The sequence below is a fragment of the Ostrinia furnacalis genome, unplaced genomic scaffold, assembly GCF_004193835.3.
Source record: "Ostrinia furnacalis isolate ACB-3 unplaced genomic scaffold, ASM419383v2 OfSCF2703, whole genome shotgun sequence".
Taxonomy (NCBI): Eukaryota; Metazoa; Arthropoda; class Insecta; order Lepidoptera; family Crambidae; genus Ostrinia; species Ostrinia furnacalis.
Window position 1 is genome coordinate 171,816 of NW_021132942.1, and position 19,135 is coordinate 190,950.

At 41.9% G+C, this 19,135-nt stretch overlaps 1 protein-coding gene across 1 annotated transcript in view; it reads right to left on the reverse strand.

Annotated features, from left to right (window-relative positions):
• Window positions 1-792: 792 nt before the first annotated feature.
• The window catches only part of Ptp69D (Protein tyrosine phosphatase 69D), a 53,538-nt gene continuing 35,195 nt past the window's right edge, over window positions 793-19,135 (reverse strand). Inside the window, exons 20-30 of the mRNA XM_028309337.1 lie at window positions 16,747-16,923; window positions 15,093-15,304; window positions 14,514-14,617; window positions 13,250-13,401; window positions 12,193-12,561; window positions 8,192-8,403; window positions 7,355-7,458; window positions 6,734-6,885; window positions 5,972-6,163; window positions 4,079-4,228; window positions 793-930 (exon numbers count right to left, since the gene is read on the reverse strand). Of these exons, the coding sequence (XP_028165138.1) occupies window positions 793-930; window positions 4,079-4,228; window positions 5,972-6,163; window positions 6,734-6,885; window positions 7,355-7,458; window positions 8,192-8,403; window positions 12,193-12,561; window positions 13,250-13,401; window positions 14,514-14,617; window positions 15,093-15,304; window positions 16,747-16,923 (1,962 nt within the window). The remainder of the gene's footprint in view (window positions 931-4,078; window positions 4,229-5,971; window positions 6,164-6,733; window positions 6,886-7,354; window positions 7,459-8,191; window positions 8,404-12,192; window positions 12,562-13,249; window positions 13,402-14,513; window positions 14,618-15,092; window positions 15,305-16,746; window positions 16,924-19,135) is intronic.

The window sequence follows — 19,135 nt, forward strand, 5'->3', positions numbered from 1 at the left end:
CACGGTGTTGACACGCGACGTGCCGGTGACAGGGAGAGCCACAGTGGCGAGTCAAGGCCACGAGGGGCCGGTGGGGGACCCACAGTGGCCGGTGTGGGGAGCCACAGTGGCCGGTGCGGGGAGCCACAGTGGCCGGTGCGGGGAGCCACAGTGGCCGGTGCGGGGAGCCACAGTGGCCGGTGCGGGGAGCCACAGTGGCCGGTGCGGGGAGCCACAGTGGCCGGTGCGGGGAGCCACNGAATTGGGCCCTGTGTCGTGGCATCGGCCACCGCTCCAAACTTTACCACTAAATCCACCTCCCGAGATAGGAAGCGCGACAACATCTCTACCTTACCTTGGTATATAATTAAATTGCAGGGAGCTTTGATAGCTTCTCGTCGGGCCACGACTATTGGAGACGCACATCGAATTAAACCGCGTCGGCGTTTTTTCTGGACTGACTCTCTCACTGGAACATGCGGCATTGAGTCACGATGTCCAGACCTTTTAGTAACTCCAATCAGTGAGTGGCCTGCGGAAAAAGGCTTCAAGTCACCCATTTCATATGACATCGTACCACCCGAACGTATGACATCGTACCATCCGAACATGTTTCAGATTCCATCAACGTTGTCCATTCATTAAATCAGCGGCCCTTACCAGTAGTAGCTAACGTCACTCATTTTAGCTCTTGGTTTAGACTGGTAAGGGCAACTGCTTGGATCCATTTATTTTTCACACTCATATTCAAACACCAGCACCTTTTTCGAAATTTTTGGGTTGGGGTGTTTCTATAACGTAAAACTTAGAGTTTCAGTCTTCGACCCCTTCCGCCACCGCTTCTTGCCCATTGACGCTGAGATCTGAGGACGTCGTGCAGAACGGCACCTTGCTCCTGGAGTCATCTGAACGTTTTTCAAGAGGAAATGCTTTGTCTGATGCGCCACCAACCTATGCCAAGAAAGAGCCAGTGGTACGCCTTTTCAATTCTTCATTATCATGAAAAACTCGCCCATTGCGACACGGAGAGCGTCATCAATGAACTGCGGCAGAAGTTTGGATTCTCGGCATACGAATCGAAACGCGGTGCGGTGTGTCGTAGGTATGCCAGATTTGTAAGCTGCTTTGGAGATCAACGCTCTGTCCTTCAATGGGAGATCATCCGGAGGAAAGATTGGCTCACCAGCATCGATCATTTTGGACCAGCTGAAGTAGCAATCGGTCGCAGGAAAGAGAAACGGTGGGGGGCATTGTTCAAGTGCATGGTCGAGAGCCATCCACCATGAGATCGTTGCAAGCCTCCCTGCGGCTATTATGTGTTTCCAGAGGTTCATCGCACACCGAGCACCATCCTCTCCGATGATGGCACGTCATTTCTTGGAGCTAATCGGCAACTACGAGTCCCTTACGATACGATCAATAAAATCGTCTGGCGCTTCATACTCCCTTCGGCTCCATTTATGGGCGGCACCTGGGATCAACTCGTGCGAAGAGTCAAGACTGATATGATGGGCAGGAGCTGTTGGCGGAAGGTGCTCCGACTGGGTGGTAGATACGAAAAATCGTTTTCCTTTAAAAAAGGGGAGGATGTCCACGAATGGACACTTTTTTATAAATATGTATACTTTTTTACGCTTTGTTTTTTTATTGTCTATTAACTTTCGATGTTCGCTTTTTTATTATTAATGTCACTTGAGGAAGAATAGATGGAATACGTTTCTGAAACTGCATTTTATTGATACGACAGAATTAGAATAGTTAGTACGATTAACATCTATAGATAAGTTAATATACATAATGTAGTTGTTTTGTTATTATCACCATATAAAAAACATCATTCCCTAACTAGTAATTTAGTCCCAAGTGCCGTTTAAAGCTAGGGCCTGACGCTCTAGGGACTGACGATTTGGAGTAAAACTTAACACAAATGCAGATTAACTTTATATTATAAGATGCTTAATACGATGTGCCGAAAATAGCCAAAAAAACACACGTAAATACTAATTAAATTATATACAATTTCTTATTGTAATCAATAAAGCTACTCGACTAGGGACTGACGAAGTGACTGGATAAACACATGTTTCCGCAACAACTGGCACTTTTGCACTAATTCAAAAAACGGCTACCGCAAAGCCAGTATGGTCTGAGGATAACTTCGTATCGTACTTTAAACTCAACTAAATGTCATTCACTCTAAATACATATTAAAGCGCAAAATTATAAAATCAGTGCGTGGCGAGGAAATGACGCTAAAAGCTGTAGACTCTTTTTCAACTAAAGAAAATCAAATTATTGTTTATTGAAACCGCAAAATATTAATAGAATTTGGTGTAATATACATTTAAATAGATTATTCGTTAATTAAAACAAAGGATAAAGTTGATGTTTTTATAAATGTGGGTCCCAAAACACAAACTTTTGGGGTACGGACATGCCTAGGGAATGACGTTTTGGGTCATTCAAAAGGAATTTAAGATGTTTTAAAAATAGTTTCAGAAAATATAAATGGGTGATGAATAAAGCACATTGCGAGCTGTTATTTAACAATTTTGGAATAAAATATTAACAAATATTTCATGTGAAATGTGGCGCGGACTAAGAGTTGACATATTTTTGTGGAATGACCCTAATACGACATTTGTCGATATGTCCCAACACTAACATTTTTGTAACTCGAGATAACCTTGTAGAGACGTCGTTAATACTCTAGCTTGATTTTTATAATTTCGAATTACTACTTATTGGAGTAATTTAACGCTGCATTTACACGAAATTAACATTTTTATTGGAAGCACTGTCGTCGAAAATATTGTTTGTAGGTCAGACTTGAATTATTTCTTGTCCGCCAATATTTAGCTATCATTGATCGCTACTACAAAGTTATGTCGTTACTTTTGATGGCAGCTGTCATTCTAATCAAGCTATATTGGATAGACTATAGTGAGGGTTTCAGGACAAAAAATCTATATTTTATCAGCCAAAGCGGTTGAAATATGCTAGAAGAATCTTAAACAAAAATCACTACGTTATATCAGTATACCTATTAATTATCAAATAATCGTGTTTTTAATAAACATTATTTTCATTATTATTGCAGAATTCCGTCCGCAGTTTTGGGATTTTGAGCAATCGGTTGCGGATAGGGGAACGCCCGCCAGTCATGGGGGGGTATCGATTAACTGGCGCAGGAAAAAAAGCGCGACAGGTATTGTCAACTTGGTGGGCCTGTCGGACAACCCGTAACCTACAAATGAGTGGGCCGAGGGCCGACAAGACATTTCCCCAGGCAGGGGACATCTTTGCTAATTTTTAAGAGGGCTGCTCGCGGAACTCCTCTGATCAGTAGAACTAACTGAGCAGCGGCATGGAGCAGACCTACATATAAAAAATAACTGGAGGAGCAAATTGGGGGACCATTCAAAGCCGGAGTGGCTCGCATAATTGTGGTGACTGAGTTTGTTCCGGCGTTTCTTCTCAGCACCTGCCATATGTTTGTCTCGAAGCGCTGGTAGGGTCCAAAAGATAAGGAGACATGTAAAGTGCCCCATAAGGGCTACCTTTTCTTTTTTTATTATTTTCTATAATAATATTTTGACGTTCATAAGTGCCACTTGTGGTCTAAACTGAATAAATATTTTTGATTTTGATAAAACAAGCTGTCCTTATGTCACTAAGCGGAAATCTTAAGCTGAGTAATTATATCTTTTTAATATCTAAGCTGGTATCACTAGGTGGACCTACTACCTGGTGAAGGTCGCGGGAAGAGCCTGGATGCGGGCAGCGCAGGACCGGTGGTTATGGCCGTGGCCTTCGTCACCGTGGGCCACGGCATATGCTGAGTGGGGTCCCGTTGCAGTGGGCATCTTGTTGGTGAATGGGTGGCACTGCTCAGTTTACTCCTGTTTTTATTTTTTTCTTCTTCCATTATTATGTGCCACTGTCATGTCTATGTAGTTGCCTGTATTTGTGTGATGTCCATTGTGATAAATATATCTTTCTTTCTTTTATGGAAATCCTTGGGGGAGGTCTTTGTCCAGCAGTGGACGTCATTTGGCTGAAATGAACGAACGAACGAATATTTAAGCTGACAAGTCACCTCGAACTCGTGCTCCATGAGGCACTTGTCGGCGCCTTCAGGCGTGTTCCGCAGCCGGTCGATGGATGCTTTCAGCCGCGACGCCGGGATCTCCGTGTCTCCGTAATGAGCATACTCAACCAGCGCTCGGTACACGAACACGTATTGTTTCTGTGGACAACATCTTAATGTTAAAAAACATCTTGTGATCACTCTTTAATCATCTCTTTCTTCGTCCCAGCATAATGCTAGTGATTTGGTAATAATGTGAGCTAGTGTTGACAAGAAGTAACGCAAAAATATTAGTCAGCTTCTTTGTTAACAAGTATAGAAGGTTGTTCACAGGTATTGGCTAAGCATTTTCAAAACTATGCATCATTTTGAAAATTACAAATAACATTAAAAATGGAACTGCCTAAAGCGGGAATGATTAATGGATTAGTATGAGATGCGACTCTTAACGCTAAAAATTTAATAACTATGGATCATTTTATTTGTTAAATAAATCTTAGGACTGCCGATTGAGTTACATTTACAGGGTCCCGATTACGCTAAAAAATTTCATCTTCAACGTGCCCAGACGACGAACGAACATCAGCTGTTTTAACGAAGCATAGACGTAAACGTAAAGCTAAATATCTCACGTGACAATGAAAATACTAGGAAGGTGAAAAACGGAGCGCAACTGGAGAAGAAGCGCGTATGTATTGGAGACGTTAAAAATTTGCGTAATCGGGGCATAGGGCTACTGAGAAGCTCCTAACGGTTAGTTCAGTCGCTGAAGACGGTGGCTCGGTGTGGCAGATTACAGCCTTGGTGTTGACAGCTCGGCCACGGTGTTGACATGCGACGTGCCGGTTACAGGGAGAGCCACGTGGCCGCGGGTACTGACCAGCGACTGCACGAGGAAGTTCCGCTGGCGGCGCAGCTCGGCGACCGTGTTGAACACGGCGGCGTGGCCGGTGGCCTGCAGTCGCTCCGGCAGCAGTCCAGGCCACGAGGGGCCGGTGGGGGAGCCACGTGGCCGCGGGTACTGACCAGCGACTGCACGAGGAAGTTCCGCTGGCGGCGCAGCTCGGCGACCGTGTTGAACACGGCGGCGTGGCCGGTGGCCTGCAGTCGCTCCGGCAGCAGTCCAGGCCACGAGGGGCCGGTGGGGGAGCCACGTGGCCGCGGGTACTGACCAGCGACTGCACGAGGAAGTTCCGCTGGCGGCGCAGCTCGGCGACCGTGTTGAACACGGCGGCGTGGCCGGTGGCCTGCAGTCGCTCCGGCAGCAGTCCAGGCCACGAGGGGCCGGTGGGGGAGCCACGTGGCCGCGGGTACTGACCAGCGACTGCACGAGGAAGTTCCGCTGGCGGCGCAGCTCGGCGACCGTGTTGAACACGGCGGCGTGGCCGGTGGCCTGCAGTCGCTCCGGCAGCAGTCCAGGCCACGAGGGGCCGGTGGGGGAGCCACGTGGCCGCGGGTACTGACCAGCGACTGCACGAGGAAGTTCCGCTGGCGGCGCAGCTCGGCGACCGTGTTGAACACGGCGGCGTGGCCGGTGGCCTGCAGTCGCTCCGGCAGCAGTCCAGGCCACGAGGGGCCGGTGGGGGAGCCACGTGGCCGCGGGTACTGACCAGCGACTGCACGAGGAAGTTCCGCTGGCGGCGCAGCTCGGCGACCGTGTTGAACACGGCGGCGTGGCCGGTGGCCTGCAGTCGCTCCGGCAGCAGTCCAGGCCACGAGGGGCCGGTGGGGGAGCCACGTGGCCGCGGGTACTGACCAGCGACTGCACGAGGAAGTTCCGCTGGCGGCGCAGCTCGGCGACCGTGTTGAACACGGCGGCGTGGCCGGTGGCCTGCAGTCGCTCCGGCAGCAGTCCAGGCCACGAGGGGCCGGTGGGGGAGCCACGTGGCCGCGGGTACTGACCAGCGACTGCACGAGGAAGTTCCGCTGGCGGCGCAGCTCGGCGACCGTGTTGAACACGGCGGCGTGGCCGGTGGCCTGCAGTTGCTCCAGCAGACAGTCCAGCGCGACCAGGGTGCCGGTGCGGCCCACGCCGGCTGAGCAGTGCACCACCACGGGACGCCCCACCATGTTCGACCACGCTTCGTTCACGCGCTGCAAGGAATATTTATAAAAGTCATCATAAAAAATATTTTTGGAAGTAGGTTTTTAAAAGCACTTTTACACGTCCCAGTATGCCCCTACCACTGCTTCGGGACAGTAAATGGGCCAATGCTGTAGTCAAAATTGAAGGTGAATGAAGTAAGAAGGCGAGTAAATTGTAAAGACACAGTTGTTACAATCAAAACATGATTTTTATGAGTTTTGAACTTTTTTCATTTCACTAAAGTTCAAAATATAGTGGCATCTATTCCGCCAAGGCTGAAACGAACGGACGAAAGAACTATTTTATAAAAGCTGAAAGTTTGTCAGCGTATGCTCCCAATATAGGATATAATGTTGGTGAATTATGAAGTTTGGGTCATTGTGGCTTTGGGAGCTACCCTAAAAAAACTGTCTGGCAAGGAGTTGGAACTGTCAAAACTGTCTGGCTGTTGGGGAAAATACTTCTAATTATTGCCCAAAAAAACAGATTTTATGGTATAACGTAAGTCTAACTTTTACGGTGGCTTTTTCTGTATATTCAATAGAGATAGAATAGCCCACACTATAGAAGACGCTTACCTTGATGAACTTGAGTATAGAATGAGGGTGTTCCGGCGCCGCGAAGTCTTTCCACATGAGGAAATGGTACTGGCGGACGGTACGGCCCTCGCCTGAATCTTTGGCTTCCCGCGGGGAGGTGGGGGCGCTGGAGTCTGATGCTTCTTTGCAATCTGCGGACACAAGCACGTAAGGATATAGAGAATGAGCTTAGAATAAAAGCATTAACACTCGTATTCACAAACGATGCTTGCTAAAGTCAAGCAGTAAATCGAACGCACAGCGTTAAATAGAGCTCTGTGATTGGTTAGTATGCCACCCTGTGCGTCCACGCGCACTGTGAGACCTCATAGTAATGTTTGTGAATACGGGCGAATGACAGTCTTGCTAGAGTGGTCGATGTGTGCTGTTGTTAACGTTTATATGAACACACAACTGCATGTGGATGTCATCTTGAGATCACTCTTATTTCCTGGAGAAACAAGAGCGAGTTTTGCAACACCAATAATATGCTAGATGTGCTGAAGAGTATACCTAATTTCAGGGAATCCAGCTACCATAATATTATTAGCAAAATTTCTGAGGTATCGTATTTTTCATAAGTAACAAAATGTAAGATTATGACATTTATTATGTTCTTACCACCATTTCTCTTAGCAATGCCGTTGTTCTCAATTATTGGTTGTCCATCTGCGTTCGTTGGCTGCTTGGTGATCCTCAGCTCTCTGACGATGTAGTCCGAATACCTGAATGTTACAAAGTTAATATAATTATTATTTTCTATTATATCTTTCAGCACTACATCTACAGTATTGCAAATTAAGTGAAAAATCAAAGTAGCAACTTCATAGATGTGGTAGGTGCGAGTTTGCTAAAAAAATTTGTCAGATATGCGCACGCCATCTTAATACAGTTTTATATTTGTAAAGGTTCGAATTTGTAATAGCAGTCCCAAAAAACACTTCAAAACACAGTGAAACTTCTATAGTTGTAACAGATGCCAATTTAGAACAGCATAGTTTAATAATGGCTACGCACGGGACGACTACCCACAAGGTAGACCGGTGACTTCATAAAGGTAGCAGCAAGCATGTATGCAGGCCGTTACCAACCAAGATTGTAACTCGCCTATAAACCTGTCTGACACTGATCAAACCGTCTCGCCCAACCAGAAGGGCGCGCAATCCTCATCACGCATTGGTTCCCGCTGAATACCAGCTTCTCGGCATGACGTTTGCGTCACCCGTTCAGCATATTACTTTGTCACAATTATTATTAATTTACAATTTGGTAGACAAAGTAATATGCTGAACGGAACAGGCGCCCGTTCAGCATATTACTTTGTCTACCAAATTGTCCTGAATAAAGACTTTCTTATTCTTATTCAAACGATCACTATGGAAATCATTGGGAGAGGCGTATGTCCAGCAGTGGACGTCCAGAGGCTGAAATGATGATCATGATTATAGTTATACCCACCTCTTCTCACCCACATGATGCACAGTAATAGCGCCGAAAGCCCTCGCGCCCCGCACTTCGTCAGGCCAGTACTTGCTGCACTTGACCTTGGAGTATTCCTCCAGGTTTGTCAGCATCACGATCAGTTCAAGACCGTGCTCCCAGATCATACGCCAGAAGTCGTTGACGGTGGTGTCTGTGGGACCTTGCGCGCAGATGAACTGTTTGCGTTCCTATTGATAAATAAATAAATAAAAAATATGCTTGGATATTTTATTCCAGCGACATCTAAAGCCCGGTCTGTGAGCACGTAGAATTTTGTCCAATGACCCCAAGCTACCCATCCTTATCGCTCGCGCGTAATTATATTGACAGACTATAGTCATAAATTAAGCAAAATAGTTTGTTTTGGATTTCGGCTTAGAACTGTTTAGAGTAAGACCCGATTTCCACCAAGTCGGAGAAGTGTTTTGAATAACCAATCAGATTTCATTATTTCCACTTCTCTCCGCTCCGCACAGTTTCGATCCACGCCGCGCCGGCACGGCTATCGAATTCTATTTTTTTTATGTGACAGGAGGCAAACGAGCAGACGGATCACCATCTGGTAAGTGATTACCGTCGCCCATAGACACACGCAGTCCCAGGGGCGTTACAGGTGCGTTATCGGCCTTTAAGGCCAAAAAGTTTCTATAGAAAAATTTGACGGCCCGACACTTGTCCACTCCGCTCCGCCTAAGTGGAAACCGGGGCTTATATCCTAGACCCAGACTTTGTTTTTTTTTGTGACAAAAAGGAATCAATTTGGACATTTATTCTTGATGTTGGTTTATGTTATAACATGAAGAGTTAAGAGAGCAAATTAAATTTAAACAGCGGAAAAATATACAAAATAAACACAGGAAAGAAGGAACACGTAACAACACAAATGGTACAGTCATCCTCAAAAAAGTTTAATTTGACCAATGATTGAAGTCTTACATTATGCTATTTTGTCGAGAAAGTGCGAAAACCACGTGTTTTAAGTCCAGTAAGTTCATTTCTAAAGATTTTAGCTTGGACGAATAAACCACTGGACGCGTAACGAGTGACGTTTTCGTCTTTACCCCGCTAGCACTTACCATGGCTAAATTAGCCATGGTAAATGTTGTCAGGTTGTCACTTTGTCAGTATGACGCCAGCTCTCGAAGGGTAAAAATATCACGAAAAATGGGTAAATGCGCCGTACTTTATTGCAAAAATTATTCCTGTCACACAAGAAATGTTTCTTATCACGCGTAAGTACATTTTAAATCTATTATAGTAGCTATTTTTTCGTAAAATAAATAAAATTTGATATGTAAACAAAATAAGATTACGTCATTTTAAAAAGTACTCATTGTACATGTAAATGCTTAAAACATGTAGAATATTTAANTAAATAACAATATATATGTCGGCGCGCGGGGCGCAATAAATTAAATAACTTAATGTTATAGTTCTCACAACACTTTCAATGTGTTAGCTAGTTTATTGCTATGGAAGTTTAAGCAGCGCCAAAGCTCTTATGCCAGAGTTAAGTGCGCGCCTGGGAACGAAGGTGACATAAATCTCCATGTTGCCTGACGTATTTGTGGACCCGTTCAAGTGCAGTATTGATGGATTAATAGCTTTACAAAAACTTTAGGTACAGAGCCATGGAACGTAGAGATTTTGGGACTCACTGTTAGAGGCATTGCACATTCGGGTTTTGGACGTGGTGGTGACTGGGCGTGGTTCACAAATTCGTCAATCGCTCCCAATTTATTAAGTCTAGGCGTCTCTAGCTTTGTTAAACTAATTCAGTAACTTTGATCTTTCTGTTAAATTTAACTGTGGACAATATTGATTAAATTGCGAACCAGTCTTTACATTCTAGTCTATAGTAAAGTTAGTTGTTTATAATCAGTGATTATAATTAGTGTTAGTATCCACTCACACGTATTCCCTATACGCCCACATAGGTAGACAGTATGAATTCAATGAGAGACCCTTCTGGTGCCGTCCGAGAGCCCGACGCTCCGACATATATAATAAAAATATTTTAATAAAATGAAACTTACTACCTTATTTCTCACGAACGAATAAAGGTATCAAATTGAAATTTATATCAAATACTTACCTAAGTCTATTGTCCCTTTAAGCAGTGAAAAAATCAAACTTCTAAGTTAACGCAATCAAAAGATACAGCAGTTTATACCGACACCTTAGACGAATTTCCGTCACACGCTAGGGAATCAAAACCTATAAGGTACTTCCCGTGAACTCAGAATCTTGAAATTCGGCACGAAGCAACGTTATACAGTGTGTCCGGGCATGTAGTGATCAAACTTTAAGGGCGTAATCTATGGACAATTTTATCGGTGAAAATACTTTAAATTTAGGGCTTGACCCATTTCTCGCATATTTACAAGGATTTAAGTTTTTAATTTTAAGTTTTCACCTCTTCCTTCAAAAACAAGTGATAGCGTGGGTAACTTAACATTAATAAGCAAATATTTTATATCATGCGATAGCCAATAAAATTATCTTCTAGTAGAAGTAGAAAACAGACACAAGTTTCATACATTTTAAGGGAGTAAGAATGGATTTAATTACAAAAAAACATGACTTTTTTCACTTCATTTTTAGTTATTTTCCAACACAAGAAAAACCAGGTCGTTAAGGTATGTTTTATTTGCATTGCATTATTAGTATTTGAGCCATTCTACAAAACGAATGTAAATTTATTAGTCTACGTCTATTAGTTTCGACGTAATTGTTGAACAAAGATACCCCTTCCCAGCGGTTTCCATAGCGCACGCGATATGCGAAAATGCACTGCCTGAAAGAATCACACAACCTGTTCCGATTACTATGGAAACCGCTGGGAAGGGGTATCTTTGTTCAACTATTACGTCGAAACTAATAGACGTAGACTAATAAATTTACATTCGTTTTGTAGAATAGCTCAAATACTAATAATACAATGCAAATAAAACATACCTTAACGACCTGGTTTTTCTTGTGTTGGAAAATAACTGAAAAAGAAGTGAAAAAAGTAATGTATTTTTCTAATTAAATCCATTCTTACTCCCATAAAATGTATGAAACTTGTGTCTGTTTTCTTCTTCTACTAATAGATAATTTTACTGGCTATCGCATGATATAAAATATTTGCCTATTAATGTTAAGCTACCCACGCTTTCACTTGTTTTTTAAAGAAGAGGTGTAAACTAAAAATTAAAAAATTAAATCGATGTAATTTTTCGAGAAATGGGTCAGGCCCCAAATATGAAGTATTTTCTTCGATAAAATTGTCCATAGATTACGCCTTTAAAGTTTGATCACTACATGCCCGGACACACTGTATACAACATTTTCACATGAACGCGTAGAGATATTAAAGTTGAAATTCATATAAAACACTTCTTAAATCTAATTGCCTCTAAACTGTGAAAAATTCTAAATCAACGCAAAAAATCATAACGTTGAGGTACTGTTAATTATGAAAAATCTAAAACGTTAAAATAACGGTATCGTTGTGGCCATGAAGCTACAGATAAAAATGGAGGGCAGAGTTTGGAACAAAACTTGAGTCAAATACCTACTTATATCTATCTCGCTCTCTGTGGCCCTACCTCTCTTTTTAGTGTGAACTGTAGTATTGCTATCTTCTGATTTAAATCTCCTTGTAAATTCTTCGAAATAGTTTACACTAACCAAATCAGAAGTTAAACAAATAAATAATTAATATTTGAAACTAAGATTACCTAGTTAAATAAAAAATCCCAAAATTGTCGGCCATTTAGGCTTAATGTGTTGGCGAATCAGGGAATTACAATCCCAATTCCTGGGTAATCGGTACCATGTGGCAACATCGGCCCAATCCGGCCCATCATGGCGGTTGTTTACTATTTTGTTTATTAAGCAGTTAATTTCGTTTGAGATTGTTTACAGGAAATAATCATTGTTTTATCACAAGAATTGGTGCAAAATTTTGTAGTGCGTGGTTGCGGTAGTACGTGGGGGAGCCACGTGGCCGCGGGTACTGACCAGCGACTGCACGAGGAAGTTCCGCTGGCGGCGCAGCTCGGCGACCGTGTTGAACACGGCGGCGTGGCCGGTGGCCTGCAGTCGCTCCGGCAGCAGTCCAGGCCACGAGGGGCCGGTGGGGGAGCCACGTGGCCGCGGGTACTGACCAGCGACTGCACGAGGAAGTTCCGCTGGCGGCGCAGCTCGGCGACCGTGTTGAACACGGCGGCGTGGCCGGTGGCCTGGAGTTGCTCCAGCAGACAGTCCAGCGCGACCAGGGTGCCGGTGCGGCCCACGCCGGCCGAGCAATGCACCACCACGGGACGCCCCACCATGTTTGACCACGCTTCGTTCACGCGCTGCAAGGAGGATATAAACAATTATAACTTAAAGACCGAAAGAAGACGAAGAATCATGTGTTGGCTCGCAGAGTTCTTGTGCACTGCGTCTACTCATAGGTGGTATAAAAGTCTCGTTAACCCCTCGTGGGAAGCTAAATAAATATGCTTGTGTTACGAATGGGTTCACCACAGCGCCGGCGGGGATCAAACCCGCGTTCCTCGGATACTGAGTGGGCTAGTCTGACCCCTTCACAGTTCGGCTACCGTCGCTAAAGCCTGGTCCGTGAGCACGTAGAATTTTGTCCAATGACCCCAAGCTACCCATCCTTATCGCTCGCGCGTAATTATATTGCTGTCGCGACTGTGCGACGGGCGCCCGCAGTGAGTGTGCGAGTGCGACAGCAACATCGGGTCGTTGGACAAAATTCTACGTGCTCACGGACCAGGCTTTAGATATGAATGGCATCTTTTAATTTTGATTCTGTATGTTTGTTTGATATCTATCTCTAAACAGAAACCTGTGTAACCGGACTTAGGCTACGGTCTCCTATTAGACGCGGCCTACGGTATTTATAGAACACCACAGCCTTAGTTCAGCATTTGAAATATGTAGGTCAAATAATATCGTAAAATCGTCGATTTGATTGAGACAGACAGAGGTTGAAAAGACAGTTATTACAATACACATGATTCATGACATTTTTACCTTGATAAACTTGAGTATAGAGTGAGGGTGTTCAGGCGCCGCGAAGTCTTTCCACATGAGGAAGTGGTACTGGCGGACGGTACGGCCCTCGCCTGAATCTTTGGCTTCCCGCGGGGAGGTAGGGGCACTAGAGTCTGATGCTTCTTTGCAGTCTGTGGAGATGAGTATGTGACAATATCAAGAATGAGCATAGAATAAAAGCGTTAACGCTCGTATTCACAAACGATGCTTGCTTAAGTGAAGCAGTAAATCGAACGCACAGCGTTAAATAGAGCTCTGTGATTGGTTCGTATGCCACCCTGTGCGTCCACGCGCACTGTGAGACCTCATATTATATTTGTGAATACGGGCGTATGACAGTCTTGCTAGAGTGGTCGATGTGTGCTGTTGTTAACGTTTATATGAACACACAACTGCATGTGTATGTCATCTTGAGATCACTCTTATTCACTGGAGAAACAAGAGCGAGTTTTGCAACACCAATAATATGCTAGATGTGCTGAAGAGTATACCTAAAAGGTCTATTTCAAGGAATCCAGTTACCATAATATTATTAGCAACTAGCGGCCGCCCGCGACTTCATTTATTTTACGCGGTTCACATTTTTTCATACATTTTTTTTTTCCCGCTAACTTCCGTTCCCGTGGGAATTTTGCAATATCCTGTTGTAACTAAGCTTTAAGTTTACTAAGGTACCTGCATGCCAAATTTCAAGCGTCTATCTTACGCGGTTTAGATTTTTTCATACAAAAGTTTTTTCCCGCTAACTCCCGTTCCCGTGGGAATTTTGCAATATCCTGTTGTAACTAAGCTTTAAGTTTACTAAGGTACCTGCATGCCAAATTTCAAGCGTCTAACTTAAGCGGTTTAGATTTTTCATACAAAAGGATTTTCCCGCTAATTCCCGTTCCCGTGGGAATTCCTAAGTATCCTATAACCTGCCCAGGAGTATGAAGAATAATTGTACCAAGTTTCGTTAAAATCCGTCGAGTAGTTTTTGTTTCTATAAGGAACATACAGACAGACAGACAGACAGACAGACAGACAGACAGACAGACAGACAGACAGACAAAAATTTTACTGATTGCATTTTTGGCATCAGTATCGATCACTAATCACCCCCTGATAGTTATTTTGAAAATATATTTCATGTACAGAATTGACCTCTCTACAGATTTATTATAAGTATAGATAATTTCTGAGGAATCGTATTTTTCATAACTAACAAAATGTTGTAAGATTATGACGTTTATTATGTTCTTACCACCATTCCTCTTAGCAATGCCGTTGTTCTCAATTATTGGTTGTCCATCTGCGTTCGTTGGCTGCTTGGTGATCCTCAGCTCTCTGACGATGTAGTCCGAATATCTGAAGGTTAAAAAGTCACAAATATTGAATAAAATTGTCACGTCTTTAGCATTATTTTGAAGAAGTTATCATTTCGGATGTTATCTTTATTCAAGCAGACGTTGAACTACAAATTAAGTGAATTGGGCAGTTAGCTTCAAGCTAGCTCAACCAGTCTAGCCAGTGTGGAGAGTGTAAGACAAAGTTTTTCTTTTTTGACTCTTTTATATTAGAGTGGGTCGTCTTCCTACAGTGGTGGTGACTAAATTACCTGATGATAATGAGCTGTGCTTGAGGTACCATCAGACAATCTGTACAAAGTATAAAGTTGTACAACACTGAACTGCCCCATATAATTATGACATTTACAGGAGGGCGGCGCCACTTGACGTTTCAGAATCGTTTGACTTTACGTGTGACGACGCGTCAAACAAAACACTGACAACTGTTGTAGTTTTAGATGCCATTTTGCAAAAGCATATTCAAATATACCAACCTCTTCTCACCAACATGATGCACAGTAATAGCGCCGAAAGCCCTCGCGCCCCGCACTTCGTCAGGCCAGTACTTGCTGCACTTGACCTTGGAGTATTCCTCCAGGTTTGTCAGCATCACGATCAGTTCAAGACCGTGCTCCCAGATCATACGCCAGAAGTCGTTGACGGTGGTGTCGGTGGGACCTTGCGCACAGATGAACTGTTTGCGTTCCTATTGATAAATAAATAAATAAAAAATATGCTTGGATATTTTATTCCAGCGACATCTAAAGTCCGGTCTGTGAGCACGTAGAATTTTGTCCAATGACCCCAAGCTACCCATCCTTATCGCTCGCGCGTAATTATATTGACAGACTATAGTCATAAATTAAGCAAAATAGTTTGTTTTGGATTTCGTCATAGAACTGTTTAGAGTAAGACCCGGTTTCCACCAAGACTGAGAAGTGTTTTGAACAACCAATCAGATTTCATTATTTCCACATCTCTCGGCTCCGCACAGCTCCGATCCACGCCGCGGCTGTCAAATTCTATAGAAAAATTTGACGGCCTGACACTTGTCCGCTCTGTTAAACTCCGCTTTAGTTGAAACCGGGCCTTATATCCTAGACCCAGTCTTTGTATTTTTTGTGACAGAGAGACTATTAACAAAAAGGAAATATTTTTGACATTTATTCTTGATGTTGGTTTATGTTATAACACGATGAGCAAATTAATATCAAAAAGATACCAGAAAATATACAAAATAAACACAGAAAAGAAGGAGGAACACGTAACAACACAGATGGTACAGTCATCCTCAAAAAATATGTTTAATTTGAATGTTTGAAATCTTACATACTATTATTTAGTCGATAAAATTCGAAAACCACTTTATTTTAGTCCAGTAAGTTCATTTCTAAAGATCTTAATTTTATTATAATCAGAATTCCCAAAAGCGTACAAATAAGTGATGAATCAATCGCGAATCAATACGGTTATTGTTACAGGAAATTACATATTTCTTACTTTTACGCATCATAGGGTAGGTACTATTTGACCCAGACTTCCTGAGGCATAGATTCTTATCTAAAACTATTGATTTATAAAAAATGAGGCTGACTGTACACGGAAATGCATGCAATACCTGATTAGGTTCCTCAGGGTCCTTAGACGGCACAGGACAGAAGAGCACAGGTTAGACACAGACAGAATGGAAACGATAGGCATCAAGCTGTATGTACAGGTGAATGGTGATAGAATATTTTGTACAGACGAGGTCACATCAAGCTAAGAAAAAGATATCGTATGTAGTTGTAATTGGAGCGTTTTTGAACTAAAGGTAGGCTTATGGACTGTCGTCTGAACTGTTCTTCTTTAAGTTAGAAGATAGCTTAATTAATGATGTCGACAATCACAGTGGAATAATAAGATTTATTCCTCCTGTCATTTACATTTAGGTGTCAATATCGTTTGAAAACTTGTACCTGCGTTTTAGTGAACAAACAAGTCATAGTGCATTTATTTTCTATGCAATATTGGTATTTCACTGCAGAACTACGAAAGTATGCAGGTTTTTAATTTGAAAGTTTTAAACTCCAATTCAACCTAAATTCTTCAATTACCTTTATACCTAACAACACCCTATATCATTTCATCTCGCTACATTCAACTCACCCTATATCCCATAACGTAGTTGGCGTTGATATAGTCCGAGCCGGCTATGCTGTCTATCTGCGACAGTTTGACCCGGGTCTGGTCGTACGCCTTGATATCCGGGTACCGGTTCTTGGGCTGGTTCTCCCGGGCCTCCGAAGCGTTGGTGGTCCGGTCCGGGAAACATTCCGGGAGCATCTGTAACAACTTGACCCGGTTTGTTTCGAGTTTTAGTTGGGTTGTAATGGGTACATGTTGATATGAGAAAAAGAATGAAATTACTACGAAGAAATACGATTATATTTTTAAATTAGACAGTCACTATGAAAATTAATAATATACTATATTAAAACATCAAAAAAGATTCATGATAAGGTCAAATTTGTTCAAATGAAAACTTTAGCAGAGAAAAAATAAATTCGGCGCACTAAGAAAACCACTAAGACGCAAATGGAGATAGTAAAATCTAGAGCATTCAATATTCATACTCACAAAATAAATAAGAATCGACAAAATTGAAAGTAAATTAACGACGCAGGTTTTAATTTTAAATAGATAGTATGTTACATTAAACTTACAGTTGTCCCATGAAGTGTTCATAAATAAATAGTATGCGTTTCGAACAAACATTTATTAATATACAGACGTTCATTTAGTAATAATAAGTTGTGTATTTTATACAATAGCTCATCCATTATCATTTACTCGCTTCTCAGTTCGATTGAAGTAGTTTTTACAAATTACAGAGATACGATGGCATAAGTGGACGATAAATAACATATACAGTGTGAGTCACGTTAAAGTGTACATATGAAAAAAGATGAAACTAGACCTATTTTTATCGACAAAAAAGAGGTCAAAAAGTTTTTGAGATTTTTTTTTAATTTTTTATATAATTTTTTTTCTTCCAATTACTTATTATAAAGAAAACGTATTAACTTTTAAACTAAGCGGTATATCCTGATAAAATAAAAATAATAATAATGCTAAATAACAGGCGATACTAAAAAAATACAAAAAATACACAAAAAAGGCCAACAAATAATAAAAAATGATACTTTTTGAAAAATAATTGCTTTTAAATTCGTGTTTTTTTGGTTATTTGATAAATTTCTCCAAAAAATGCCCCTATAACCGGTGGTTTTTATTACTTTGTATTATTTTCTATCGTATTACCTTCGTAAAACCAAAAATCGCATGTCTCTATCCCTATCACAACGTTTGTAATGATCGTTTGAACTAAGCCTCTCCGGGCGCGCCATTCAACGCTTCGTTAACAACGAAATTGAAAATGGCTCTAGATTTGTAATTTTGATAAAGACAAGTTAGATTTCAAATAAAAACAAAAGATTTCGAGAGTAAAATAAGAATTTTAGGTAAAATTAAAATTGTCTCTACCTGAAGCGGAGAATAATGTTGTGGCAGGCCTTTGTTCAAACGATGATAGCAAATGTTGTGATAGGGATAGAGACATGCGATTTTTGGTTTTACGAAGGTAATACAATAGAGAATAATACAAAGTAATAAAAACCACCTGTTATAGGGGCATATTTTGGAGAAATTTATCAAAAAACCAAAAAAACACGAATTTAAAAGCAATTTTTTTTCAAAAAGTATCATTTTTTATTATTTGTTGGCCTTTATTGTGTATTTTTTGTATTTTTTTAGTATCGCCTGTTATTAAGCATTATTACTGTTTTTATTTTATCAGGATATACCGCTTAGTTTAAAAGTTATTACGTTTTCTTTACAATAAGTAATTGGAAGAAAAAAATATCTATAAAAAATTTAAAAAAAATCTCAAAAATTTTTTGACCTCTTTTTTGTCGATAAAAATAGGTCTAGTTTCATATATTTTCATATGTACACTTTAACGTGACTCACACTGTATTTACAATATAGCTTATTATGTCACACTGGTTTGGACTTATCTGTACAAAGGATGTAAAATATATTTTTTTGTTTTTTTTCTCGCAGCATAGTGGTTGCTTTAGGTGCAACTTTGCCTATGATGCATACGCACTTTTGACTGCGCCCAGTAAGGGATGAATTAGAAGATGGCTTGATTAGCAGATTTCGTATTGTCAAAGAATTTATCATCATCATCTCAGCCATAGGACGTCCACTGAACATAGGCCTCCCCCAATGCTTTCCATGTTGCCCGGTTGCTAGCGGTGTCAAAGTGTCAAAGAATTAAAGCAGTATAATACCTCGAACTCCTTCTGGAAGCCGTAGTCGGAGTCCAGCTGCCTCTCGGCATAGGCCGCCGCCAGCTCATCCTTGGGTATCGGCGGCATGTCTGGGGGAACTGTGGAGATCAGTTGCTGCCGGCCTCCGATGTGACCGACCACGTATCTGGAGATAATAATAATATGTATGTTGAAGATAGGTGTGAAAGAATAGTTATTGT